This window comes from Heteronotia binoei, chromosome 21 (assembly GCF_032191835.1).
Source record: "Heteronotia binoei isolate CCM8104 ecotype False Entrance Well chromosome 21, APGP_CSIRO_Hbin_v1, whole genome shotgun sequence".
NCBI classification, from domain to species: domain Eukaryota; kingdom Metazoa; phylum Chordata; class Lepidosauria; order Squamata; family Gekkonidae; genus Heteronotia; species Heteronotia binoei.
In genome coordinates this window covers 28,394,004-28,421,867 of record NC_083243.1, presented here as the reverse complement: position 1 = coordinate 28,421,867, position 27,864 = coordinate 28,394,004, and the positions used below count along the sequence as shown (strand labels likewise).

General features: G+C 43.7%; 3 protein-coding genes across 4 annotated transcripts in view; 2 read left to right on the top strand and 1 right to left on the bottom strand.

Annotated features, from left to right (window-relative positions):
• Nucleotides 1-27,864, top strand: part of WDR20 (WD repeat domain 20) — a 505,375-nt gene that overhangs the window by 117,955 nt on the left and 359,556 nt on the right. The window lies entirely within an intron of this gene.
• On the bottom strand, nt 1,025-7,492 carry CINP (cyclin dependent kinase 2 interacting protein). Its single transcript, XM_060262884.1, has 5 exons — nt 7,350-7,492; nt 5,422-5,581; nt 3,376-3,499; nt 2,779-2,902; nt 1,025-1,366 (listed from the first exon to the last, which is right to left on the bottom strand). Exons 1-5 carry the CDS (start codon nt 7,354-7,356, stop codon nt 1,164-1,166), a joined length of 618 nt encoding a protein of 205 aa, XP_060118867.1. The 5' UTR covers nt 7,357-7,492; the 3' UTR covers nt 1,025-1,163.
• The window catches only part of TECPR2 (tectonin beta-propeller repeat containing 2), an 83,064-nt gene continuing 62,647 nt past the window's right edge, over nt 7,448-27,864 (top strand). The window contains exons 1-7 of one of the 2 annotated variants that reach the window (XM_060262882.1): nt 7,448-7,569; nt 14,490-14,737; nt 17,472-17,600; nt 17,951-18,082; nt 21,011-21,168; nt 22,967-23,279; nt 24,852-24,984. In XM_060262882.1, the coding sequence (XP_060118865.1) occupies nt 14,519-14,737; nt 17,472-17,600; nt 17,951-18,082; nt 21,011-21,168; nt 22,967-23,279; nt 24,852-24,984 (1,084 nt within the window). In that variant the 5' untranslated portion in view covers nt 7,448-7,569; nt 14,490-14,518. Of the gene's footprint in view, nt 7,570-13,426; nt 13,446-14,489; nt 14,738-17,471; nt 17,601-17,950; nt 18,083-21,010; nt 21,169-22,966; nt 23,280-24,851; nt 24,985-27,864 lie in introns of those variants that run through there. The other variant, XM_060262883.1, reaches the window with a different exon arrangement.

The following is a 27,864-nucleotide window of genomic DNA, read 5'->3' as shown; positions in this document are numbered from 1 at the left end:
GGACCAATTGTCTGCTTAAGATCATTAAGCAGAAGTACAGTTAATGAGACAAAGGGAATTTAAGGCACACAGAACTGTTTACCTGTTCCCCATTCAGGTTTTGGAAGCTGTCCCTCATTTTAAATGCCACGTTAGGTATGGCTACTATAATCACAGAAAGTCCGATCACTGGCACAGGTATCCTCTAGTGTTCTTCTGTAGTGCATATTATGACAGAAAAAAGATTTTAGATATATTCTTCATTGCCCTGTTATTCCAAACCTGGAATTGTTTACTTCAGCTGAAAGTTCTTGTGTCTTTTATGACAGTTGATTTTTTTCCACAAACAGCTTCTCATTTCCTCCAGATTTCTGAGCATAACCATTGTGAGGGTTAGAACCCTTTCTATGTAGACTGTGAAAACACCGGGTTTGTCTATAAGCAAAGCCCAATGTGGCTTAGGTGCCTGTTTTTCAGGCACTGATGTACATGCATTCATAACATCTACAAGCAAATGCTACAGCCTGAATCAGCTGGAACCGATTTGCTAAGGGAACTGCGTTCTACTATCAGCTAAGCAGGTACTTTGAAGAAGACTGTAGATTTATACCCCGCCCTTCTCTCTGAATCAGTCTCAGAGAGGCTTACAATCTCCTTTATCTTCTTCCCCTACAACAAACACCCTGTGAGGTAGGTGAGAATGAGAGAACTCTCACAGAAGCTGCCCTTTCAAGGAAAACTCTGTGAAAGATATGGCTGACCCAAGGCCATTCCAGCAGCTGCAAGTGGAGGAGTGGGGAATCAAACCCGGTTCTCACAAGTAAGAGTCCACACACTTAACCACTACACCAAACGGTCTCTCATCTTTGCTTACGATACAAAACTTCTATCTTGAGGGCAGGGGGAGAACAGATGCTGAAATGCCTTGTAACAGCACACACAGATCTTGAATACTGTTGGTCAAGTATTGCTTTAGAATTTCACCAATTTCCTTTTTTTTTGTCACCTACACAAGTCATAATAAAACCAGTATAAACAGTTTAAAAACTCTTCAGAATAGATTTATAGTAAAATACCCAAATATATTTTAAATACTGTTATGAACATATTAAATAAATCAAAAGAATCTGCAGCATAACTCTCATCCAAGAATTTTCAGGGTAGAAGTTAGCATAAAGTGCCTACTAGAGTGATCTGTGTCCTGTTTCCAGTAACATACTTTCTAGTATAACTCTGCTGCTGTGTTCAATATAAGGCTGATACAACCATGATGACAAGTAGACCATTGAGAGATATTGGTCAGCAGTATGTGCAATCTCTTGCACGATAGTTTGCTTCAGTTTCAGTTCCTTTGAGTACATTTCTAGGAGTTTAACAGAAGCTTCATCTGAAATAAAAAGCAAAATCAAGAAGTAATGCTATAGTGGCCTCTTCCTTTATATTCCATTTTTACCTTTACACCCTATGTTTTATTATAACAAACACTACAAAAAGTGATTCTCTTCCCTGTACATTAAAGCTCCTACCTTCATTCACTTTATCATCTTAAAAAATTAAAATATAACTTTTAAGTTCTCAAAGGAAGATTTTCTGTCTTAGCCCTGCTGGGGAAAAATAAGATCAGATAATTTAAAAAAAAAAAATCATTTTTAATTTAATTGGATGTAATATGGGAAATTGTTAATTATGAATATACAGTGCACCCCAGGAAAACCATAAACCCCCTCAACAGAACTGCAGTCCAGTCTTGAGCTATACTGAATTTGTTGCATATATTTGGCTATCATCAAAGATTTCAGGTTTTCACGGCTGGTAACATCATTAGGGTTTGTAGAATCTTTCGGGATCAAGTGCCGTGTTCTACAGGAGAAAGTTTTCCTTCCAGACGTTTCGTTCTCAGCTGATTTTTCTGGCTGAAACAAGCGACAGTGTCTCTTGTGTTCAGTGAGATGGGTGTTGGTACTGCGTTGGGTAGTGCCAATGTAGACTGCACCACAGGAGCAGGGTATTTTGTAGACTCCAGGGGTTGAAAGTGGATCTCTCATATCTTTGGCCGAGCGCAGCATGTGGCGGATCTGTTGTCTTCAAGCCCACACAACAGCTGTAGCTGAACATGCACTTCAAGAAGGAGACCACGTCATCCACTTTGAACGAACTGAAGTCCTTTCTACGGTCTCACATTATCATACCCGCCTGAACAGAGAAGCTATTGAGATTTACAAACACCAGCACAATTTTAACAGAAAGGAAGAAGGCATTTTCATCCACCAATCTTGGTACCCAGCTCTGCAAAACACCCTACAGACTATAAATTGCAGAAAGTCTCAGAACAACCAGCAAATTCCACAGAACAATCAGCACAGTCAACAACCATCTTCCTTATCTTCAAACCCCTTCCAACCTTCCCAGCAATTAACAGAGAACAATGGTCACATTCAACAGCCAGTTTCCTTATCACTACCCCTCCAGGAAGCCCCACCAAACAATGGGCACATCCACAAACCAATTGCCCTTTCATCGCACCCCCTCCAGCCTACAAATAGCAGCTCTCCAGCAGCCCTGGCCCCACTCAATGCACAGCAGCCAAGAAGGTCTGAGCGCCTGCTCCGGCTGCAACGCCACTGAGGATGTTCTCCGCAGCTGAGAACGAAACGTCTGGAAGGAAAACTTTCTCCGGTAGAACACGGCACTTGATCCCGAAAGATTCTACAAACCCTAATTTGGCTATCACTTTCAGCTAACTGCCAGCACTTCAAAACTGGGAAGAGACAAGCCATTTCAAAAGAAGAACTTACTTACAGAAATAGGGTGTGGGCCACGTATGGAACAATGGTGTCCTATGGTCTCCATGATGGTATTTTTCCAAGTCACAAATTCCTTTAGTGGTCGAACACAGCTTTTCCATTTTCTGATATATTTTTGTCTTAACAGAATTTAGGACAAATGCATATGTAAGGTATTTCATGTAAGAACTGGGCCGCAGCTCATTTAACAATAAGCATATGTTGTATCGCATTCTTTGATTCTCCCATTTTACTTGTTTAGGCGATTTCAGTGCTGGGAAAAGATTTCTACCAGGGAGCCTAGAGAACCGGGGTGGAGATAAACTGCTAGTCAAGGTGTCTGATCAGGACCTGACGTTATTCTCAAAAAGTATTCTTTGCAAGTGATTGAATGCTTTTAAGCCTCCCTTCATAGCACAACTGAATGGCTTGCATAAAGATAGACATATTCATTGACTAATGTCCTGTTTAGGTCTCTGAATGGGATGTTGACTTAAACAGACAGGTGAATGCAGTTACTAAAAAAAAGAGACCTATATTTCCTAGCTTAGGGTGTTGGCCTTAGTCTAAAAGATGAGAGGAATGTAGCCATTGTGGCTGTGAAGAAGAGTACCATTTTTTCAAAGGTCCCAAGAAGTTCCATGCAGTACTCGTCCAACTCTACATTGTAATCTGGTGGCAGGCTTCTATCATCGGAGGCAACGTTATCACATTCTATCTCTGACTTGTCTTTAAACCTAAAGAAAAGTATCCTTCATTAATAAGAACAGTGGCTGTTACCTCCACATAAAAACATAAGCCATGTTGGATCAGGCCCATCCAGTCCAACGCTCTGTGTCACACAGTGGCCAAAAAAAACCCAGGTGCCATCAGGAGGTCCATAAGTGGCCAGGACACTAGAAGCCCTCCCACTGTTGCCCCTCCCAAGCACCAAGAATATAGAACATCACTTTATTTATTTATTTATTGTATTTATATCCCGCCCTCCCTGCTGGAGCAGGCTCAGGGCGGCTTGTCCCAGACAGAGAGTTCCAACAATACACTGTGGCTAATAGCCACTGATGGACCTCTGCTCCATATGTTTATCCAATCCCTTCTTGAAGCTGGCTATCCTTGTAGCCACCATCACCTCCTGCGCTAGTGAATTCCACATGTTAATCACCCTTTGGATGAAGAAGTACTTCCTTTTATCCATTCTAACCTGACTCCATCTTCCCTAGCTGTCAACAGCTATGCTGCCCAGAAGACCATGCCCCCCGCCCCAGGAGAAGGCACCCCACCCTTGGATTCTTGTACTTCTGATGTATTAGACAAGGGGAAATGGTCAAAAGAGTCCATCTCCCATTTTGGAAATTGTATTTTCTGCCATTAAAGAGAACCTTAAAAATGTATATACAGGTAAAATAAAATGCCAACCAAGCCCAGGAGAGCCCAACTATCAAGAGTCTGTCTTGGATACCTTGTAATTACTTTAATTCTACCAAGCTGGTACCTTTGAATGATTCACTCCCCTCCCAGTTTAGTAAACTAATCAACTGTGCCCAGCATGCTTCTGAAAGCAGGTATCCTGCCTTGCCCAAAGAGGCAGAGCATGAACTAGGCCAATTTCTACCACTGCCAAAACAGGTCCTTCTGTCTTTTAATTTTAAGTCTGTCAAGTTCCTCACACACACACTCTCAGCCTCTCTGCAGCCCCTTTAAGTGCTTCCAAAGCTGGGTTTTTCCTGGCAAATTCAAAATTCAACAACTAAAAACAATTAAAAGGGGCTATTTTTGCCCAGCAATTTGCATTCAACCACCTTTGGAACTCTAGAGATCAACTTGGAACCTGACAAGCCTCAAAGGCTGTCTCCCCCCCACACCCTGCCCATGATCGTCAAGGAATCCTAGACCACGGTCCAAGCACACACACATCCTTTTCATCTCACAGATAACGTGTATTTTACATTCTCCTCTTTTATTCTCCATTCAGGCAGCACCCTCCCAAGAGTATCTTTACTGGATTGTACTAGATTCTTGGGTGTATATGTTATTCTGCTGGACAAATCGCTATATTTTGGATTGGCGCTCTGTCTCTCTTCAAGCTGTCCCTTTCATTCCAAATTAAAGTGTATTATTTAAATGTTCTTTGTCTCCTTCCATTTCTGGGGATACAGTGTTAGGTTTGACCTATGTAGGGTGGTACAAAGTGCCATCAAGTCACAGCTGGCTTATGGTGGCCCTCCTCGGGCTTTTAAGGCAAGACATTCAGAGGTGGTCTGTCATTGCCTGACCCTGAACAGAAACCCAGGACTTCCTTGGTGGCCTCCCATCCAAACTCCCATCCTAACTGAGGCCGAGTCTGCTTAGCTTCGGAGACTGGGCTAGCTTGGGGCATCCAGGTCAAGAATATTACGTATACACAGACTTAAAAGTCCCCAAAGAAACCCAATACTGCTTTAGGTGCACTTAAGAAAGGCTATACCTATCCATAGGGAGTCGTTTGTGTAACAGCATAAAGAATCATCTTTTTTTTCTTGGTCTGCAACAGTAAGTAATTTCTTAATATAAGCATTAAACTTGCTTGGTGTGACTATTTTAAAGGCCGCCAGCTAACTGAAGTGTGACAGTAGGGATGACCTTTGCATGGGTAGTGTGGACATTTTACCTCAGCACTTACCGTGAAGCAATTTTGATGTTCACAATTTTGGTAGCACTGGAAAATCCATTTCCGTTCAGCGTCTCCCACTTCATTATTAAATTATGCCAGTCTGCTGCGTTATCTTTAATCTTTCGCGCACTGACTGATAACCCAGGTGTCTTAGGAGTAAGACTTCTACCTGTTCAGAAACACAAAATTAAAAGTGCTTTATAGCAGAAAAATTGAAGTTAGCTGCAGGATCCTATTTTCAAAACTGTCTTCTGGCTTCTTACGTCATGCTTCCCATCGCATTTCCTTAATTTCTGTATGCTTTTTGTAATCCTGTGTGCACAGCTCTTACCTGGATGTTGCAGGCTAGCCCAACCAGACCTCGGAAGCTAAGCAGGGTGGATGCCGGTTAGTAGCTAGATGGCAGACCACCAACAAAATCCAGTGGCACTGTGCAGAAGCAGTTGATGGCAAAACTATCTCCATTTATTATTATTTATTTATGGGATTTATATCCTGCCCATCCTGCCAAAGCAGGCTCAGGGCGGGTAACAACATTAAATCCTATACATTCGTTCAATTAAAATTCTAAAACCAACACATAAAAGTACAATTTTACAATTAGTTGACACAAGAGGGCTATATTCCATAGCTCTGCTCAAAATGGCTGATAGGTAATTAATAGCACTCGTTCTGAATAAAATTTAGTTGGTCTTAAAGGTGCGCATGCCCACTGCTTTGGTCATGCCAATGTACATAGCAGAGCCAGTGTGGTGTAGTGGTTAAGAGTGATGTACTACTATCTGGAAAACCCAAGTTCAAATCCCTGCTTGTGCCATGAAAACTTGAAGGGTGACCTTGGGCCTCTCAGCCTAACCTACCTCATATGGTTGTTGTGATGATAAAATGGAGGAAAGGAGAAGGATGTAAACTGTTTTGGGTCCCCATCTGGGGGACAAGTGAAGTATAAATGAACTAACTAAATAAAAAATAAATGCCTCAGTGGAGGAGCATCTGCTTGGCACGCAAAAGGTCCCACATTCGACCCCCAGCATCTCCAGTTAAAAAGATCAGGTAAGAAGGTGGTTTGAAAGACCCCCACCTAAGCCACATGGGAGAGCTGCTGCCTGTCTGCAGATAATACTGATCTTGATGAACCAAAGGGCTAATTCAAGATAAGGTAATTTCACTTGTCAACACAAGCGCTCAGAATTTGTCCTTTTATCTAGGCAAATTCAAAATGACAACCATCTCCTGCTCCTGGGTTCACCAGCACGAATACGATTCACAGGATCTGCATTGCTGTCAGATGGCCATCTAGCCTCTGTTTAAAAACCTCCAAGGAAGGAGAGCCCGCCACCTCCCGAGGAAGCCTGTTCCACTGAGGAACTGCTCTAACGGTCAGGAAGTTCTTCCTAATGCTGAGCCGGAAACTCTTTTGATTTAATTTCAACCCATTGGTTCTGGCCCTACCTTCCGGGGCTACAGAAAACAATTCCACATGTTTAACATAAGAGCCACATGGAACAAATGTCAAATGTTTGAGAGCCGGAAGAAAGGAAGGAAAATAGATGAGAAGAGGGAGGGAGGAAAATAGATGAGAGATTCAAACTGGCTGGTCCTTGGACCGTAATAAAGAATTGGTCATTGATGAGAGGGGGAGGGAGGGAAGGAAAATAGATGAAAAAAGCAACTTTAACTTTAGAAAAAAAAGCAACTTTAACTTTAAATGTATTTTCCAAGCCGTCGGCTGGCTTGGCTAGGAGAAGTGATTGAAAGAGAGAAATGCCCACTCCAAATCGGCTGATGGTTGGTGGGCGTTTTGAGAGCTACACAACATGTGCGAAAGAGTCACATGTGGCTCCCCAGCCGCAGTTTGCCCCCCACCCCCGGTCTGGCATGAAGCAACGCGTGGCGGACTCTCTCCTCTTAAGGAACCCCCACCCCGAGCCACTCACCAGCCATCCTTGTTCCGCAGCACAGCCCGGTGCTCCGGTTTAGGCCGCTCCCCTCGGAAGTGTTCTCACGTCCGGCTCCGCCCCTCACGACTATCCCGCCGCTGCCGCCTGGAGGCCGCGGTCACGCTGGGCTTTCCCTTCCCGGCGCTGCAGGGGGCTTGTGGAGCTGAAGAGGCAATGCCCACCCCGAAAACCATGAAGGGCCCCGGGCCCTACTGAGGTGAGTAGGCGGGCCGCGGCCTAGTCGGGGGGTTGTGGTTGCCATCGAAACGGGTTGCTGGGATCCGAGTTGTGCGTTGGGAGGATTCCTGCCCCGGTAGTCTTCCCTCCTGGGGAGTCGCCGCCGCCCCACCCATGACTACTTTGCAAAAGCAACGAAGCTCCTGTCAGTCCATGTCCCTTTCTGGGCTTCTGTAACCCCTTTCCAGAGAATCTTATAGCTCCTTAAATACGGCAAATACATTTAGTGTGGCAGAAGCTTTCTGCGGACAAGCATCTTGTGCATGGATTTGTCGCCCTGGTAGGGTTGTGGTAGGGGCTTTCTGCACATACTCAGAAGTACTCCTTGCAAAGCCCTGGGATAGATACTGAGGCGAGCTTGTGTTAAACAGATTTCTTTTAGATACCTCTCAAATGAACATATGGGAATAGATCCAAATAGGCAGCGGTGTTGGTCTGAAATAGTAGAACAAAATAGGAGTCGATTGCACCTTTAAGGCCAACTTAGTTTTATTCTGAACGTAAGCTTTCCTGTGCATGCACACTTCTTCAGACGAGGATTGAGTTAAAGTTGCTAATTGTATTTGTTTAATTTCTATCCCCTCCTCCCCACGAATGTAAGTGTGTAATCAGTACTACAGAGGAACATATTTGGAATCGCTCAGTGGAGTAATAGAGTAATTGGCCCCTTTCTATACTTTGGGCATCCTTTTATACTTAACTGCAGAGTGGTGTTTTGTTGTTGTTGCTTGTTTTTTGTTTATAGGTGGTCTTGGAGTTCCTAATAAAGTTACTGGCTGAGAGCATGGAGATAGGAGTGAGTAGTGACTCTGTGTTAGTTACTCCAGAATGTATTGTATATCTGGAGGTGTTGTAATAGTTTAGTATATCTGTCTTTTTCATCAGTGGTGTGTTGTGGGTGGGAGAATTGCTGTTGGGGAGTATCTTTTCTCTTTCCCTTGTAGTCCCAGGTTTTTTTCCCCCTGCCTTTTAACAAAGCACAAACATTTCCTCTGCAGCACGCATTAGAGTAGGAAAATGCCCACTTCTTTGGGAGCTTCTCTTCATACAGTATACTTTGTTGAGTATTGCAGTATGTGTATTTGTCAGCTGCTGAGACAAAAAGCAGACCTCTGGGAGCCTTCCCCTAGTGAATGTGCGTATATAGTTACATATTTCCTGTCCATTGCAAATAGTGCAGTGGTTGGAGGAACTTAGGTGGAGACTCATTCTGGCCATAGACTCCCAGTTCTTAGCAGCCCTGTGTCATTTAGCAGTTTATCTTGCTCTCCTTGTTGTGTGGTACTTGTATTTTCCTTCACAGACAATTCTCTCTGTTACTAATGTTGGTTGCAGACTGTGGGAAAAGATATATCTCATGGCCTGTTTTGTTTTTAAAGAATGCTTGCAAAGACTAGGTGAAGGTTTGTCAAAGCTGCAATTAATGCTGTCTTTCAAAATATGCTTTCTTTTTGGTTCCTCATTTAAGTTACAAGAAAAGAGACTGTCATTTGTCCACTCCTGCTCCTGTCGTTTCCTAATGTGTTGGTCAGCTAGGGAGATGCATCCTACCTTATAACTGGAGGCTGAATGTGCTGAACTTCTGGATCTGTTAAAGCTGTCAGGTTCTTTGATGGAACAAAGTCGGCAGAGGGAGTGTGAATCCGTACAGACTCTTGTCTGGGATAACCAGGTTTGATTCCCACTCCTTCAAATGCAACTGCTGGAGTGAGTTTGGGTCAGCCACAAGTTTTCTCAGAGCCGTTCTCTCAAGAATAGTTGTCTCAGAGCTCTCTCAACCCCACCTACCTCAAAGGGTGTCTGTTGTAGGGAGGGGAAGGGAAAGGAGATTGGATTTATACCTCACTTTTCACGACTTAACAATCTCCTCTTCTTTAAATATAACTGAGATTCTTACACCTTACATTGACATAGTACTGTGGTATGCTCAAAGCATTTCACATATTTGTAACACTTCTAATAGCCCTGGAAGATAGGCCAATAACAGTGCAGATTTTGAGCAGTTTCTCAGACGCCTCAGTTTATTCAGTCAGAGCTGATTCCCATGTAAGCATAAATGGGACTGTAGCCTTAATTTGTTACAGTAGAATTCTTAAGAGATTGAAACTCTGGTTGCTTATTGGATATAGCATCAAAAAGCTTGTAGCTCTTAAGATAAAAATAAAGCCCTCAAAAGGGCAAAGGGCACTTTATAATGAAGAGCAGGGCACATGGTTTTGGTTACACAAGACAGCTTTCATGTGAAAACTGAGAAATGAAACCAGATTTCTGACATTTGACTTTTGATGCTGGTCCTACTCTGACTTTGAATCTGACATGTTTTGTGTACAGGTAGATGGCAGCTATACCTTCCCTTTTTGTAGTCACGGCTGCAAACTGTATATGGGGATGCTTATGTACTACATGCAAAGCAATTTTATATTGTATGAGGGATTGGGAAGTCCAGGTGGCCCAGGCTAGGCTGTTCTCCTCAGATCTTGGCAGCTAAGCAGGGTAAGCCCTGGCTAGCACTTGGATGGGAAGGAAATCCCGGCTTGCTACACAGAGGCAGGCAATGGCAAACTCCCCTCTGTTTGCTTCTTGCCTTGAAAACTCTGCAAGTCGTCATATGCCAAATGCAACTTGACAGCACTCTCCGCTGCTTTGAGGGATTGTCCTCTGGATGTGGACAGACTTTCTGGCTGCGTAACTGTAACTATGCCAGGCAGTAGTATAAATCAGAAGATCCAATCGAGAAAGAAATGAGATCAGGGAATGCCAGGATTTACCATGTTCTCATTTGGGGCAAAAGAAAAAGCGTTCATTTGGGATTTAGCTTTCACTGTATCACACCCTTTCAAAGCAATGCTAGTTAGCTAGCTCAGTTGCTATCCGTCCCATGTGTCGGTTTTACTTGCCAGGGCCTTGGACCTTTTGAATTGCCATTAGTTCTGGCAGACTTGGTAGCAGAGGCACTAAATGGATTGCTGATATGGGATTTTTGTGTTTATTAGATTTCCTGTCTGTGCACTTAAGGCTACAAGCAGGCCTGCAAGCGAACAAACATTGTGTGAATGTGGGCAGTGCAGATAGTGGTATCATGAAGCTAAACATTTGTGTTAATTCCTGTCTAATAATAATGCTTAGCATTTATATGTTGTTGTTGTTCAGTCGCACAGTCGAGTCCGACTCTTTGCGACCCCATGGACAAAGTCACGGCAGGCCCTCCTGTTTTCCACCATCCTCCAAAGTCTGCTCAAATTTGTGTTTGTTACATCAGTAACACTGTCCAGCCATCTCATCTTTTGTCGTCCCCTTCTTCTTTTGTCTTCTGTCTTTCCTAGCGTCAGAATCTTCTCCAGGGAGTGCTCCCTTCTCATTTGGTGGCCAAAGTATTTGAGCTTCAGCTTCAGCATCTGACCTTCCAGTGAACAGCCTGGGTTGATTTCCCTTAGGCATTTATATACCCCCTTTCAAATGTTCAATGCACTTTGTAACAACTGTCCTGCAATAGAATTATCTCCGTTTTGTGTACAAAGGCCTGAAGCTAAGAAAAAAAGACTGCAGATTTATACCCTGCCCTTCTCTCTGAATCAGAGACTCAGAGCGGCTTACAGTGTCCTATATCTCCCCCCCCCCAACAAACACTCTGTGAGGTGGGTGAGGCTGAGAGGGCTCTCACAGAAGCTCCCCTTTCAAAGACAACTCCTGCAATAGCTATGGCTAACCCAAGGCCATTCCAGCAGCTGCAAGTGGAGGAGTGGGGAATCAAACCCAGTTCTCCCAGATAAAGAGTCCTCACACTTAACCACTACACCAATCTGGCCCTCAGTAAAAGTATTGAGTTGCCTAAATAAATATATGCCTAAAGAACAAAGTTTGAATCCAGTGGGAACTTTAAAACCAACAAAGTTTTAACTTATTTTAAAGGTGCCACTGGACTCAAACTTTGTTCTGCCGCTTCAAACCAACACGGTTTCAGCACGCTTCTGAATCTATAAATGTGTGCATAGAGCAGAGGTGGCTAAACTGTGGCTCTTTCACACATATTGTGTGGCTCTCGAAGCCCCCACTGCCCTGTCAGCCAGCTTGGAGAAGGCACTTGTCTTTTAATCATTTCTCCAACCCAAGCCAGCTGGCAGCTTGGAGAAGGTATTTAAAGCTACAGTTGCCCCTTCCCCCCTCTATTTCCTTGCGACTCATGTATTGTGGCTCTCAAACCTCTGATGTTTGTTCTATGTAGCTCTTATGTTAAGCAAGTTTGGCCACCCCTGGCATAGAGAGTTTCTAGGCTCTCCACAGTGCATGTGAGGGAAGGAAGATGAGTCACTTGGATGTCTTGGAAGTCCTGCAGGAAGTGAAACAGAGCCTTGTCCTGACCCCAGTTCCTTTGCATTCTAGAGCATGAGGATAGGCAGGATTGGGTCTCGGGTTTTCTTTCCCCAGTTTGGTGAGCTGGCCAAGAGCATTTTTGGAGCCTGGATGTCTGTGTAGGAAATCAATTGTGTATTAGGTGCTAAATTAGTCACCAGCCTCATGAGTCACTTTTATGGCTTTTGAGTACTTTCTCTTTGATGGATCGCTTCTGCTAATTCTGTGGGATTATAAGTGAAATGCAGGAGAAGAGCAAGGCTCAAGTTCAGTGGCACCCTAAAGCCCTGGAAGATTTATTGAGTATAAAGCTTTCAAGAGTCAAAGCTCCATTCGTGAAATCCCCACTCTGCCGTGAAAGCTTATGAGGTGATCTGGGGTCAGACACACACACACACTCATCCAGGCCTAAAAATGGAGGAGAGGAGAACTACGTAAGCTGCATTGGGTCCTGATTGGGGATAGGGGCAAGATATGAATGAAATAAGTAATAACAAATAGGAGGGAGAATTACATAGGAACATAAGAGAAGCCATGTTGGATCAGGCCAATGACCCATCCTGTCCAACACTGTCACACAGTGGCCAAAAATCCAGGTACCATCAGAAGGTCCACTAGTGGGGCCAGGACACTAGAAGCCCTCCCACTGTTGCCCCCTCCCCAAGCACCGAGAATACACAGCATCACTGCCCCAGACAGAGAGCTCCATCTGTACCCTGTGGCTAATATCCACCAATGGACTTCTGCTCCATATGTTTATCCAATGCCCTCTTGAAACCATCTATGCTTGTAGCTGCTACCACCTCCTGTGGCAGTGAATTCCATGTGTTAATCACTCTTTGGGTGAAGAAGTACTTTCTTTTATCCATTTCATATTTTGGTCTTTACTTGTACTTCCATTACTCTCAGGAAATGGAGCTTTGACTCTAGAAAACCTGTGCCCTGGAAATATTGTTGCTCAGATCTTGCTTTTGCATCTCAGACCAGCACAGCTACGCACCTGGGGGGAAAGAAAGGCAAAATCATTTTTTCTGCAAAAATGCCAGAACTGTCATGATTTTAAATTGGAAAAATGTAAGTCCAATTTGTGCTCCCCTTCACATTTCATTGCAGCAGCCCCGTGGCGCAGAGTGGTAAAGCAGCAGTACTGTGGTCTGAACTCTCTGCTCACGACCTGAGTTCTATCCCAGCAGAAGCTGCTTCAGGTAGCCATCCCAAGGTTGACTCAGCCTTCCATCCTTCCGAGGTCGGTAAAATGAGTACCCAGCTTGCTGGGGGGAAAGGGTAGATGACTGGGGAAGGCAGTGGCAAACCACCCTGTTAAAAGTCTGCTGTAAAAACATTGTGAAAGCAACGTCACCCCAGAGTCGGAAATGACTGGTGCTTGCACAGGGGACCTTTCCTTTTTCCACATTTCATTGAAGATGATGGAAAACCAGAACCGAAAAGTGTTCTGTCTTGTCTGCCTTAAATCACAAAGGAATTGCCTCGTCATTTCATTTCTAGGTTACTACAACCATTCTTCTCACGCCCCTCATCCGCGTTCAGTGATAGCGTAAATCCGAACCCCCTTATTTATTAGGAGATAGCCAGTGTGGTATAGAGGTGAGAGTGCTGGAATAGGATCTGGCAAACGCAGAGTGAAATCCCTGCTCTGCTGTGAAAGCTTACGAGGTGATCTGGGGTCAGACAGACACGCTCACTCATCCAGGGATAAAAAATGGAAATGAGGAAAACAACACAAGCTGCATTGGGTCTTAATTGGGTCTTAATGGGGTGAACATACAGCCGGCGCTCCGCAACCTGCACTGGCTGCCTATAGAGTACCGGATCCATTTCAAGGTGTTAGTTTTGACTTTTAAGGCCTTGCGTGGCCTGGGACCAAAATACCTACGGGACCGTCTCCTCCCATATATGCCCCAGAGGTTGCTTCATTCGGCCTCCAAGATCTTCTGATAGTCCCCAGCCCAAGAGATGCCCGTCTTGCTTCTACCAGGGCCAGGACTTTCTCAGTCCTGGCCCCGACCTGGTGGAATCAGCTCCCTATGGAGATCTGGGCCCTACCTGGCTTGCTGGCCTTTCATAGGGCCTGCAAAATGGAGCTGTTCCGCCAGGTCTTTGGATGAGGCGGCGGGCATCTATTTATCGATCGGTTGGCCTCCCCTCTACTGCTCTGCTGCTCCACTGCACTACTGTACTGTGATGCTGTATTGTGGTACTATTTTGTGCTATACCACCTTGCTTTCGTGTCATCTTGCTGAATCATCTTGCTGCACTTTGATGAATGTCGCAATTGGTTTTATTATGGTTTTATTGTGATTTTATTTCTATTTGCTGTACTCCACTCTGAGCTCCCAATGGGGGAATGGGTGGAATATAAATAAACAAATAATAATAATAGGGGCAAGATATAAATGAAGTAAATAATAGCAACTAGGATTATATTTTGGTCTTTACCTGTATTTACTCTTGATTATTTGAATTCTAATAGTGATGCTTAACAAAAAATTGTCTCCGTTGTGGAGAATAAATAATGTGTGTGTTTTCCAGTTTACAGGTAACACGTACGGCTGTTGACCATGGCATCGGTGACGCCATCCTTTACTTTCAAGGAGTTCTGCCCCTTGTATTACCTCCTGAACGCCATTCCTACGAAGATCCAGAAGGGATTCCGTTCCATTGTGGTGTACCTCACTGCTCTCGACACCAATGGGGACTACATTGCTGTGGGCAGCAGTATCGGGATGCTGTATCTGTACTGCAGGCACCTAAACCAGATGAAAAAATACAATTTTGAGGTAACAGTGAACATGTGTTGATTAAAAGTGTATGGATTCCTTTTCCCCCAGAGTATACATGAGGTTTCTGCCCTCAGTTTTAACATCTCTTAGCTGTCTGCAAGCAAAAGATGTGGAGGTCACTTGAAAAATCAAGCAGAGATCATGTAGCCCCTTAGAAAATTTATTCCAGCATAAGTTTGGACTGGAACCCAAAGTCTTTGAAGTTTAAGATACCTGTTTGTTTTCACTGTGAAAAACTAATGCTTCTGTCCCTCTAGAACAGGAGTGTCGTACCTATTTGTTATGAGGGCCGGATCTGACATAAATGAGACCTTGTTGGGCCAGGCCATGTGTGTCATAAAATGTAGGTCAGGTAGCAGAGATATAAACTTTATAAAGGACACAGAAAAATACAAAGGTGTTTTTTTTAAAAAACAAAACAAAATAAAACATGATTAAAACATTATCACTTGTTAGTTTTAAAAGTGGTTTTGTTGTATCTCTCCCATGGGATCCAGGGAACTGGTCAAAGGAAGCTCTGGCTCTTTCCTTCCTTTCCCAGGGGACCAGGATGGGGAGGAGCCTCAGCCAATAAAAGGAAGAGAGGCTTGACTCAGTAGCTCTGCTGTGCAATTAAGAGAGCCTGGCAAAGCAAGCTGTGATGCAGAAGGAAGCAAGAATCATAAAATCATAGAGTTGGAAGGGACCCCCAGGGTCATCTTGTACAACCCCTGAGAGAAAGGGAGAAGGAAGTAGATAACAGCCAGTTTCTCGGGGGTCTGATAGGAGTCCTCCAGGGGCCTGATTTGGCTCCTGGGCCACATGTTTGACACTTCTGCTCTAGAACTTTTTGTAAGTTGATCTTGTCATCACTTACACTAAGTTCAGTTTCACTCTCTACCTAATTGTCTACAATGCTATTATTCTATTCAGCAGATTTTGTTGGTTGGTTTTAAGCTGCATCTACTTTTTATTATCTTTAACAGCTGGTGCTTTATTTAAATGATCCAGAGACCAAGACTTTGGAATGCAACTATTGTGACATTTTTATCTAATCACTTGAAAACATATTTCCTACCAAACCAGCCAAACATGATCATGATGGCAGAAAGATACTGACAATTTGTTTTATTGATTTATTTCATTTATGTTCTACCTTTTTCCCATTATAGAGCTCTAAATGTCGCATATATGTTCCCAGGAGAGATCTGAGATTCAGGCAATGACTGGGAGCATACTTTATTAACCACCATGGTTGCTTGCTGTATCATGTGCCATTATACTAGCATCATATAGTGGTTGGAATGTCACACTAGGATCTGGGAGGACCCATGTTTGAATCTGCAGTGGAAGTTTGTTGGGTGATTCTTAGCCTAAGCACCTTACAGGGTTGTTGTGAGGATAAAATGGAGGAGAGGAGCTGCTGTGGGAGAAAATGGGGTATAAATGAAGAACAATAATAAACAATACTCTGAGCTGTGGAGTCTTGTGAGCAAAAATTCTGCTTTGTGAACTACTGGCATTAAAGTTGCGAGCTGCTGCATAAATTCGTTTGCTCTGGGGCTATCCTTCCTGAGCTAAGAAAAAAGTGTGAGCTGGTAGCCAAAAAATCATTACCTAGTTCACACTAACTCAGCTTAAAGGGAACACTGCCTGAGACCAATATGTAAACATATCAAATTAAAAGTGCTTTCATTAGCAAAACAGATCCAGAGGTCCAACAATGTATTTATTTATTTTGGTATTTTAGTGCTCTGTTTTAAAGTGACTTACAAAAAACCCATCCAATTTAAATAATTTAATTAAGCAAAAACCCCAGGGTTTTTAAAAGCACAAAGCCAAATCTTGTGCAAGTTTTAAGTCCACTGACCGGTTCACTCAGCAGTCGCTGGCTGTGAGCCATAGACTAACCTTTTGCTAAAAGGGAAGCGGATGTGGCTAAGTGGCAGAGCATCTGCTTGGCATACAGAACGTCCTAGGTTCAATCCCCAGCATCTCCAGTGGAAAGAACCAGGCAATAGATGATGGGAAAGACCTCTGCCTGAGATCCTGGAGAACTGCTGCCAGTCTGAGTAGAAAGTACTGACATTGATGGACCAAGGGTCCGATTTAGTATAAAGCAATTTCATGGCTTGTGCCTCTGGCCCCATTTAGGCTTTATACATGTAGGACAGGAAAGAGACAGACAGACAGGTGAGATGTGCAGCTGACAAGCTGTTTTCCAACAGTTCCTCTCCCTGTACTCTCATAAATCAGAACAGGTCAGGTTCCATCTTCCATTCACATACATGCATACATAGACTTGTTGGCTGAAAGTTGGAGGGAGCACAATAGAGGAGGTTCTGCTCCATGCTATTAATTTATTTAGTACATTCCGCCCCACTTCCTGTAAATAGCTCAGGGCAGCATGTGTAGTTCTCCTCTCCTTCATTTTGCCCCCACAACCCTGTGAAGTAGGATAGCCCAAGAGCAAATGTAAGAACCAAGTAAGTTTCATGGCAACCGGGAGTTTGCGCCATACAAGACCCTACACCACTGGTGTTCTTACATAACTGAGCATAGACTCTGAAGCAATGTCTTGGTGAATTTCAAGTTTGGGGGTGGGGTGAGGATCAGGGATGATTTGTACAGAGGAAGTGCTTCTTCGGGCTTCCCAGTTCCAGCCTGCACAAATAAAACTGGTGCATTAGGCTTGCGTCTGGAAACTTGCTGCCTTAATTTCATACTTACCTTTTTGCTCTTATTTGATCAGGGGAGAAGCGAGTCTATCACCGTTGTGAAACTCTTGAGCTGCTTTGATGATCTTGTTGCGATTGGAACCGCTTCAGGCAAGATTGCCGTTTTTCAGCTGGTTTCTTCGTTGCCTGGGAGAAACAAACAAGTAAGACCCATACTGATTAAAAATTGTGGTGTTCAAGACAGCCTCTGATTAATTGTGCAGTTTCTTGGCAGTCAAGTTAAGAACATATACTTAATGCAGTATCTAGCAAGTAGGTTGTAGCTTCATAGTACAAGTCAGGCTTTTTTGAAATCCCTAAAATACACAGGCCATCTTTTCTGGAATCATGCTTCTGTGAAATTCCTGATACATGTTAAAATGAAATAGCTTGCTTAAACACAGAAAAGCACCGATATGTTAATTGGACTGTAGAATAGGCTTTCTGCCTGCTTCCTGCCCCTTACTCAGTTTCTTTGGTATGTTCACTTGGGAGTCTTTTTTTTTTTTTGCAGCTTCGAAGATTTGATGTGTCTGGAATCCACAAAAGTAGCATCACAGCTTTGGCGTGGAGTCCCAACGGAATGAAATTATTCTCTGGAGATGACAAAGGGAAAATTGTCTACTCTTCTTTGGATTTTGATCAGGTAAGGAGTTGCTCCAGATGAGGGGGCAGGTATTTTCTGAATCAAAATTGGATGTCGTATAAGAGACAAAGAAGGCTAGCCTTATGAGCAATATGTAGTTCTCCTCTCCTCCATTTCAGCCCTGTGAGGTAGGATAGCCTGAGATGCCTGTCAGCATCTCATCTTTTTGTTTTGTCTGGCCTGTACAATAACAGTTAGTTGCCCACTTTCTGCTGTCACTTATGTGTTTTTAATAGAATTATTTTATATTTTTTCCCATATTTTAATTGTTTTAGTATGTTTTATGGACCCTGATTCAGTGGAAAGGTGGTATAAAAATGTTTTAAGTAAATAAAATGTGTTATATTCCAGGAACAATAACTAGATAGTGCTAGAGAGCCAGTTTGGTGTAGTGGTGAAGTGTGCGAACTCTTATCTGGGAGAACTGGGTTTGATTTCCCACTCTTCCACTTGCACCTGCTGGGATGGCCTTGGGTCAGCCATAGCTCTCGTAGGAGTTGTCCTTGAAAAGGCAGCTTCTGTGGGAGCTCTCTTAGCCTCACCTACCTCACAGGGTGTCTGTTGGAGGAAGAGAGGTAAAGGAGATTGTGACCGCTCTGAGATTCAGAGTACAGGGTGGGATATAAATCCAATATCATCATCATTCTGAGAAGACAGCCTGTCCTGTATCTATGTGTGCTTCATCCTGTAGAGATCACATTGTTTGCTTACATCACCAGACTGGTGTTTCCTATGTGTGCTGGCATTGTTTAATTAGGCTGTCTTATGCCAGTGGCAGAGCTTCATCTGTGGTGACACCCTCATTATGGAGCCCTTCCCTACAGAGAATAAGCAGACCTGCTGTGTTTTGAGTTGGGAGACTGGTAAAGACTGTTATTTTGGCAGATGTGGAAGAAAGAAATTTGGATTCCCAATTTAAGGGATATTTTATTGGAGCTTGCTGCTATTAATGGATTTGCAATTGTTCTTTATGCGGTTCTTACTAAAGATAGTTTTTGTTGATTGAATGTCATGATTTTTTAGCTGGTGCCTGCTGGTTAGAAGCATATAGTAGGTTAGAAGTTGGACAATAAAAAAATATGCTGTGGAGTTACCTAACACCACAAATTGGGAGAGGGGAGAGAATGCTTTAATTAAAGTTAGTAGGATTGTTGGAGCCCAGTTTCCTGAGGACTTGGAGTTATGGCAGCTTAGTGTGGTTGATACAAAGGCACAGTGTTCCATTCATAAAGACTTTGTGATGCTAGTAATAACAAGACATTCAAAAATAGCAGATCTTGCTATAAAAGTTAGCGGGCTGGCACTGACTGGTATATTTGGTGATGGCAAAGCTTCTCTGTCAGGCTAGTCTGAATAATTTCTTAATGGTTTGAACCCCTTTCCTGAAATAATCTACAGTTTGCAATATGGTGCATTCTTGGGCAGTTGAAAATAATTCAGTTTTTCATTTATTTTGGCGTTATTGCTGCTTCAGCCAGGCTTGGATTAGTCCTGTATGATTTCACTGCAGAAGGGTGGAACCAGTTTGAGATAGTTTTCATGTCCATTGTTACTTGGTTAAGGATACATTTGCACCTTTATTTCCTTTCTTTATTTCCCTGTTGCATTTGTTGGTTTTTAAATGCTTTATTTCATTCTCTTTCCTGGGAAGTTTTAAAACAGCTGTCGCACAACTGAAAAAAATGCATGCATGTCTTTTTGAGTGTTGGGTCAATCGTCTCCCAACCCAGCAGCATTCCTTCCCCACCCCAAAACTGTGGGATACCCTGTACCATGTGGCTTTCTATGGCATCTCATGCTTCCCTTTGCCTGGTGTTTTCCTGGCAGTGACTGTCTTGTTGGCTTTTTTTTTTTTTTTTTGCATTGTGCCTGTCTTCTATAGTTCAGATTGTATCAAGGATTCTGAATGAATCCTTGCTCCTTTCTTTAGAAGAAGATGATATTGGATTGATATCCCATCTTATACTCTGAATCTCAGAGTCTCAGAGCGGTCGCAATCTCCTTTACCTCCCCCCCTCCCCCACAACACACACCCTGTGAGATAGGTGGGGCTCAGAGAGCTCTTACGTCAACTGCCCTTTCAAGGACAACTCCCACAAAAGCTATGGCTGACCCAGGGCCATTCCAGCAGGTGCAAGTGGAGGAGTGGGGAATCAAACCTGGTTCTCCCAGATAAGAGTCCGCGCATTTAACCAAACTGGCTCTAGAAGGGCTGCTTACTTCTCAGAGACAGTGGAGGTTAATATAGCATGGCCCCTCTTCATTCCTTTGGGGATTGAGCAATGGCTGCATCCAGCACAGTGACTTCCAACACAGCGACTCTGGTTAGCTCTCCTGAATTTCTCTGCCGGATTGTTGATTATAAATACTGTGGTCATTAGAAGAGGCTTTTAAGAAGATACTACAACTGCATTAAAGAAGGCTTGGTGAGTGTCTTCTGCTCTATGGATCCTCTTTCAGGGATCCATAGGTCTTTTTCCCTACTGGCTTTGTTCACTTTACCAGAATATAGTTTGCAATGGGTCTGCTGAAATTGCTGCATTTCCCCCAAAGTAGGAGTCCAGTGACCCTCAAAAGACTTAACAACATTTATTCCAGCATAAGCTTTTGTGAGTCTTAGTTTTCCTCAAAGTGTTTATTTACTCGTATCTCAATTCATGTTGGATCATCACTAGATTCACAGTCTGTGCTCAGCTGTAGGATTGTTGGACCTTGCCTGTCTTCAGACTTGTTCAAGGAGATGTCAAGTATCAGAAAAAGAACACACTTGTTCCTTCTGCATAAATGTTCCAGCATGAATTAAACTCCAGCGGGGTCAATGACTTCTGGTTAAATCTTCTTTAACCTGATGCAGCACAGTTAAGAGCACAGTCAAATCCTTTACTTGGGAAATGATGGTGTTCTGCGTCCCTATTTATGTCTCTCCAGGGTCGTTGCAATTCCAGTTTGGTCTTGGAAGAGCCGTCTTCAATTGTGCAGCTAGATTACAGTCAGAAAGTGTTGCTGGTCTCCACTCTACAGCGAAGTCTACTGTTTTACACTGAAGAAAAATCAGTCAAGCAAGTTGGAACCCAGCCCAGGAAAAAGTAACTCCATTAAACTCTGATGCAAACAAATACCATTTAGTTTCAGATTTGTAGAGATGCGGTTTGGGTAATGAATGTAATTCAATGTAGTTCTTTGCATAAATTTTTTTTTTGTTCAACAAACTTTCTCTGAAGCTGTTAAGTAGATAATCTGAAGTATGATGGTTTTGTTACTTTAATTATTCTGGTGAGAGATAACTGTGCTTATCTGAAATTCTCCCAAGTTCTGCTTGTGAAGAGCAGGGCATTAATATCCCATGCTGCTCTCTTAACCCTTCTTCTTGGCTGTTATCCCATGATCCCTAATTCAAACTTCCATGTCCATTTATATACTTTCCTCTCTGTGTTGTTTGCCAATAAAGCCCACTATATTTGTTTGCAGAGCAAAAAAATCAGAAGCAGAATAAATTTCTGCCAAATTTGCAAATTCATTGTTTGCTTTTGGCATTTCCTTACATTTTCACTGTTGAAAATAGTTATCCATCCCTCTTTTGTGGAAGAGTGGCGACACTTGATCAGGATTCAGAGAACCCCATATATAAATAAAAATCACTTCTGTGTGCACACATGTGAGTGTACGGCTGCCAAGTTCCCGGGCCGTATGGTACCATAGAGTTTTCCCTCCCAAATTGCTAGAGTGTCCAGGAAAACCATAGAGTTTTCCTGGAAGCTCCTAGAGTGGCAGGTGTGCAACGTCACTGGCACAATGACATCACTTGTGAGTTATGTCATTGCACCGTGCACGTGAAAACACCGGAACACGTGGGGGATCTGTCAACCCTATGTGAGTGTTGATTGATTTCTCTGGCTGCCTCTCCCTGTGGTGGTGGAAAGTGCTGTAAAATCATAGGCAACCACCTAGGATTTTCAAGGCCAGAGACGTCCAGAGGTGACGTCTGCAGAGCAATCCTGAACTTCCTTGGTGGTCTTCCCTCCAAAGGCTAACCAGGGCCAACCCTGCTTAACTTCCAAGGTCTGATGAGATCGGGCTAGTCTGGGCCATCCAGGTCAGGGCTCTCTCCCTGTGCTGGGCCCTAAAATGCTCCAGAGTCTTTGGGACCTTCATAAATAAATTTCTAGGGGCTGTAACAGGAAAAGAGCTGGCAGAGAGCTGGAGTTTGCAAGGAAGATGGCACATAGAATCACAGAGTTGGAAGGGGCCATACAGGCCATTTAGTCCAACCCCTTGGTCAATGGAGGATCAATCTAGAGCATCCCTGACAAGTGTTTGCTTAAAGATTGCCAGTGAGGGGGTGCTCACCACCTCCCTAGGTAGCTTATTCCACTGTTGAACAACTCTTTACTGTAAAAAGAGTTTTGCTAATATCCAGCCGGTACCTTTCCGCCCTTAATTTAGACCCATTATTACAAGCCTTCTCTTCAGCTGCCATCAGGAACATCTCCCTGCCCTCCTCTAAGTGACAGCCTTCACATACCCCCTTAGCCTCTTCTTCTCCAGACTGAACATTCCCAAGTCCCTCAACCTTTCCTCATAGGGCTTGGTCTCCTGGCCCCTGATCCTCCTTTTTACTCTCCTCTGAATTCTGGTTTATCTTTTTCCTGCTCTGTATTTCAGGTCATTAATTTCAAATATGCAGTGGTTGTTTATTAGTAGCATAAGGCTCCTTATTTTCTTCAGCATTTCAAATTTATGTTGTTTAGAAAATTTATATGCTGCCTCTCTGGAGCCTCGCTAAGACACTGAAGTGGTTGAAGTCGGTGGTCTCTTTTCTTCTCCCCACCCCACCCCCTGGTGTCATGATGTGATTTGCCAATACTTTTTGCTTTTCAATTTCAGCACTGGAAAAATTGGAGCATGTTTTATCCCTGGGCTGTGTAAGCAAAGCGACCTGACACTGTTTGCTGCAAGGCCTGGGATTCGCCTTTGGAAATCGGATGTCCGTGGGACTGTACAGGCCACTTATATTTTGAAAGACGTGTTCGCTGCTGGAATGAAATCTTTCGAATTATACCCCCGGATGGAACGCACTGACAAGGGAAGTTACAATTTCCCTGAGCGGCAACTCGGCCTCATTTCCTGCTTTTTCCAGGAAGGGTGGGTGCTGAGCTGGAATGAATATAGCATCTATTTATTAGACACGGTAAACCAGGTGAGCAAACCCCCTTCCTGGCCTCCTTCTCATGATCTGCCTAATTCACAGAATCAGATGGCCACCTAATAATATAATAATAATAAAATTTTATTTATACCCTGCCCTCCCCGCCGAGGCAGGCTCAGGGTGGCTTACGAGGTATGGCAGAAGCCATGTTGAACAATAAAACAATTATACAATTCAATACCTAGCCTCTGCTTAAAAACCTCCAAGGAAGGAGAGCCCGCCACTTCCCAGGGAAGCCTGTTCAGTCCTCACCAAGTTTGCTCAGTCCTCGTCAAGTTGGAAGTTTTGTTTCTGTGTGTGCACATACTGTCTTTGGTGGAAAGTGCCATCAAATCCCAGCTGGTTTATGGTGACCCTGTGGGGATACCAAGGCAGCAGACATTCAGTGATGGTTTGCCCTTGCCTGCCTGCCTCCCTCCCCATCAGGACCCTGGACTGACTTGATGGTCTCCCATAGCCTGGACTGGACTTGGTGGTCTCCCATAGCCTGGACTGGACCCTGGACTGACTCTGCTTAGCTTCCAAGATCTGATGAGGTCAGGCAGGCCTGGGCTATCCGGGTCAGGAAGGCAGTCTTTACCTCTTTGTAAATCTGCAGAATCATAGTTTGTATGCAGAAACCTTCAACCTGTCTGTTAAGTTTTTGCTGATTCTGTGACTGGCACAAACCACTTGCTTTGCTGTTAGCTGTAGCAACAATCTAGGGACAGGGAAGTGGCTGGAAGGAATTGCATGAGGGGGAAGCAATTTAGACATCACCCCCTCCAGAATTTTATATACTCTCAGCAATCTGAGCAGGCTGGTTTCCCCCCCCCCCCGCCCCCCCCTTTCTTACCTGGTTTCAACATTCTGTACCTCCTGGAGTATACTGTCCTCATCAATCAATTTTTATTTTAAAAAATTCTCTTCTAGCTAGTTTGTAGAGAGCTAGTGTTTCATAGTGGTTAAGAGTAAAGGACTCTCTCTCTCTCTCGGCTTGGCTTCGCGAACGAAGATTTAAGAAGGGTGCAATAGTCCACGTCTGCTGCAGGCTCGCTGGTGGCTGACAAGACCAATGCGAGACAGGCAGGTCCGGCCACAGTGGCTGCAGGGAAAAGTCTGATTTAGGGTTGGTGCCCTGTTCATGACACAAAGCTGTAAGGCTGTGTCAGTAGACTGTTTCCAGATTAATGATCAGGCATCAACACAGCTATATATTTTCCCCTTCCTTCCTTCCTTCATCTTAACAGACTTCTGAAGGCTCTTGGCAGCCAGCTTTGAGCGTTGAAAGCATCGACTAATGTAATTGGAGATGATGCTTCCTGGCCTACTGATGCTGGATATGCCACCACAGAGTTAAACTTATAAAACATGTATAACCCATTTCTGTCCCATGCTCTTTGCCAAGCTTAATGAGAATCCCCCTCACCCCAAATCCCCCTTTCCTTTCAATGGTGCTCTTTGTTCTAATTGAATCACGTTCCTAGCCAAGAGTACAATACAAACTCTCAAGTGTTGTCTGCCTTCTAGAGTGATTCTCAGCACATTCAGAGCTTCTCTTCTTCTCTCCTTGCTTTTTCACAGGCTCTGATTGGCAGCTTGGAAGGGTCTGGTGATATTGTGTCTGTGTCTTGTACGGAAAACGAGATTTTTCTCTTAAGGGGAGACCGAGATATCATAAGGCTCTCGAGCAGACCCGAAGGGCTGGCGTCGATAGGTTTGCACACGTTAAATTTATAGTATCTGTAAAGTGGCTGATGTGTGGTGAGGCAGCAGACCTCTGAATACCATCTCTGGAAGGCAGCAGTGAGGAAAGGCCTTGGCCTCTGTGCTCTGTTCATTTGGCCCACCAGCACAAGTGATTGGTTGCTGTGTGGAATAGTACACAGGACTAGATGTACCACTTGTCCAATTCAATAGGGACTCCTTATGTCCTTATTCTTTGAATGGATTAAGATAACTAGTTGACTTCTTTATGGATACAGGCTCCTGTTGACTGCTGTTTTCTCTGATTATGTTGGATTTAATCAAATTTCGAAAGGGAGAATGGAATGACTGATCTCAAACCAATCTCTGTCGGCTTTATGATTCTTGCAATGTAGGCACATGATCCTGGATCCAAAAAAACCCTGTGCATTAAATTCTGTTTGCACATGAGGTCTTTCCAACCCCAATGTCTTCATATGAAATTTTTCCAGTCCCCAGGAGGCTGCGCTTGAACTTCAGTGGACTTTCCAGAAAAAAACCAGACATAGTAGGGAAGAAAATTTGTAGAAACTTCATTCCCTTGCACAAGAAATGCCTTCTGCTTATGAAAGAGTATCTTTGGATCCAAAACATGGTGTTGAACACTCATGGGCTAAGCCAGGGATGTCAAACTCATTTGTTATGAGGGCCAGATCTGACATAAATGAGACCTTGTGGGGCTGGGCCATGTTGGGGGTGGAGGGTGGGGCATGTATGTACCTATTTAAGATTAGGTAGCAGAGATATAAATTTTATACAGACAAATACAAATATTTTTTTTTAAAGCTTAAAACATAAAACGTTAGCGCTCATTGGTCTTAAAGATGCTTTCTTTGTATTTCTCCCATGGGATTCAGGGAACTGGGCAAAGGAAGTTCTGGCTCTTTCCTTCCTTCCCCAGGGGACTGGGGTGGGGGGGAAGGAGCCTCAGCCAATAGAAGGAAGAGAGGCTTGGCTCAATGGCTCTGCTGTGCAATTGAGAGAGCCTGGCAAAGCAAGCTATTCCTTTCCCATTCTTCCCCAAGGGAGGAGCCTCAGCCAATGGAGAAAATAGAGGCTTTGCTCTGTAGCTCCTGTGCAGTTGAGCATGCCTTGCAAAGCAAGCTGTGATGCAGAAGGAAGCAAGATATTGGGAGAAGGAAGCAGTTGACAGCCAATTGCTTGGGGGCCTGATAGCCCTCCGGGGGCCTGATTCGGCCCTGAACTGCATGTTTGACACCCCTGGGCTAAGCAATGAAGCTGATAGGTAGCAGACATAAAACATTTATAAAGGCAACTCTCTCATAACCTGTTTTAAAGTGTCCACTGCCACCTGTGGTTGCTGGTTGTAGGCCTTGGAAAAGAGGTTCAGTGGTTTCTTTTCGGGCCCTGCTGTCCAGTGACAGACTCACCATTTAGGAAGCCTTCTAACTCTTCCACTTCTGGCTGTTTTGTCTAATAAGGAACATAAATGCCCTGTTGCTGAGAGCTTGTGAGTGCAATTGGTCAGTAGCTGATTATAACACAGGATAATTATTCAGTAGTGCAACATAGCAAGAATATGTTTGGAACTAACAACAGAGGCAACCCCTAATTTATTGCCTTCTTTGCCTCTGTCTTGAAGAGTTATATGTGCCTCAACATGGACATGTCCCACTAAAAGCAACAGAAGAATCATGGAGTTGGAAGGGACCTCCAGGGTCATCTAGTCCAACCCCCTGCACAATGCAGGAAACTCACAAATACCTCCCCCTAAATTCACAGGATCTTCATTGCTGTTAGATGGCCATCTAGCCTCTGTTTAGAAGTCTTGCACTAGCTTGAAAATGGCTTTATTCACAGTCTGGTTTCCAGTTCTGGAATTTTTACAAGAACGATCAGACACCAAATCTTATAGACACTTTACATCTATGGTAACTGTTCTATATTATATTGTCAATATAAGTCTGACATTGTGGACATGTAAAAAAAATGGCTAAATTCACTCACTTAATCATAATGCAAATTACACCCAGTTGTCAGTATAAATTAATCTAGGGCTGGGTTTTTTTATGATTAAGGGTGGCACTTTAAAAAAATGAAACTTAAAAAATTCCAGAGTATTCAGCATAACCTGACTCGTCAAATTCCATAGCACTTGGAAGAATTTGTTTGCTTTTAATGCAAAGTGTTAGTTCTTTGGTGGTATTCCCTTTACCTAATTTTTTTTCGCATGGTCATATTGATCTCAAAAACATACACACATCAGTGTACCTTTTCTTTCTCGGAATGTCTTTCAAAAATTCACCATGAAATGATCCATTTAGTCAGGCATTTGCTAGCCAAATGCAAGCATACTCTGCTTATGTCAGCAGCCCTCAGCCACTTGTGTGTGTGTGTGTGTGTGTCCCCAGCAGCTGGCATTCAGAGGATACTGCCTTCAAGTGCAGAAGGTTCTGTTTCACTGTCATGGCTCATAGGCATCGATAGACACGACTGCAATTCCCTTTTCTAATCCTTGTTTTAAAAAAGCCTTTTTCAGCTAATGGTCCCTGCCACATCTTGTGGTGGGCGAGTCTATTTTTTCTTTATCTGCTATGAATCTCCAGCCCTTTGTTTTCATAGAATGATCCTGAAATCAAGTGCGATTTCCGTGTAAAAAGTAAAGGTAGTCCCCTGTGCAAGCACCGAGCCATTACCAACCCATGGGGTGACATCACATCACGACGTTTTCTTGGCAGACTTTTTAATGGGGTGGTTTGCCATTGCCTTCCCCAGTCATCTACACTTTACCCCCAGCAAGGTGGATTCTCGTTTTACTGACCTTGGAAGGATGGAAGGCTGAGTTAACCTTGAGCCGGCGACCTGAAACCAGCTTCTGCTGGAATCAAAC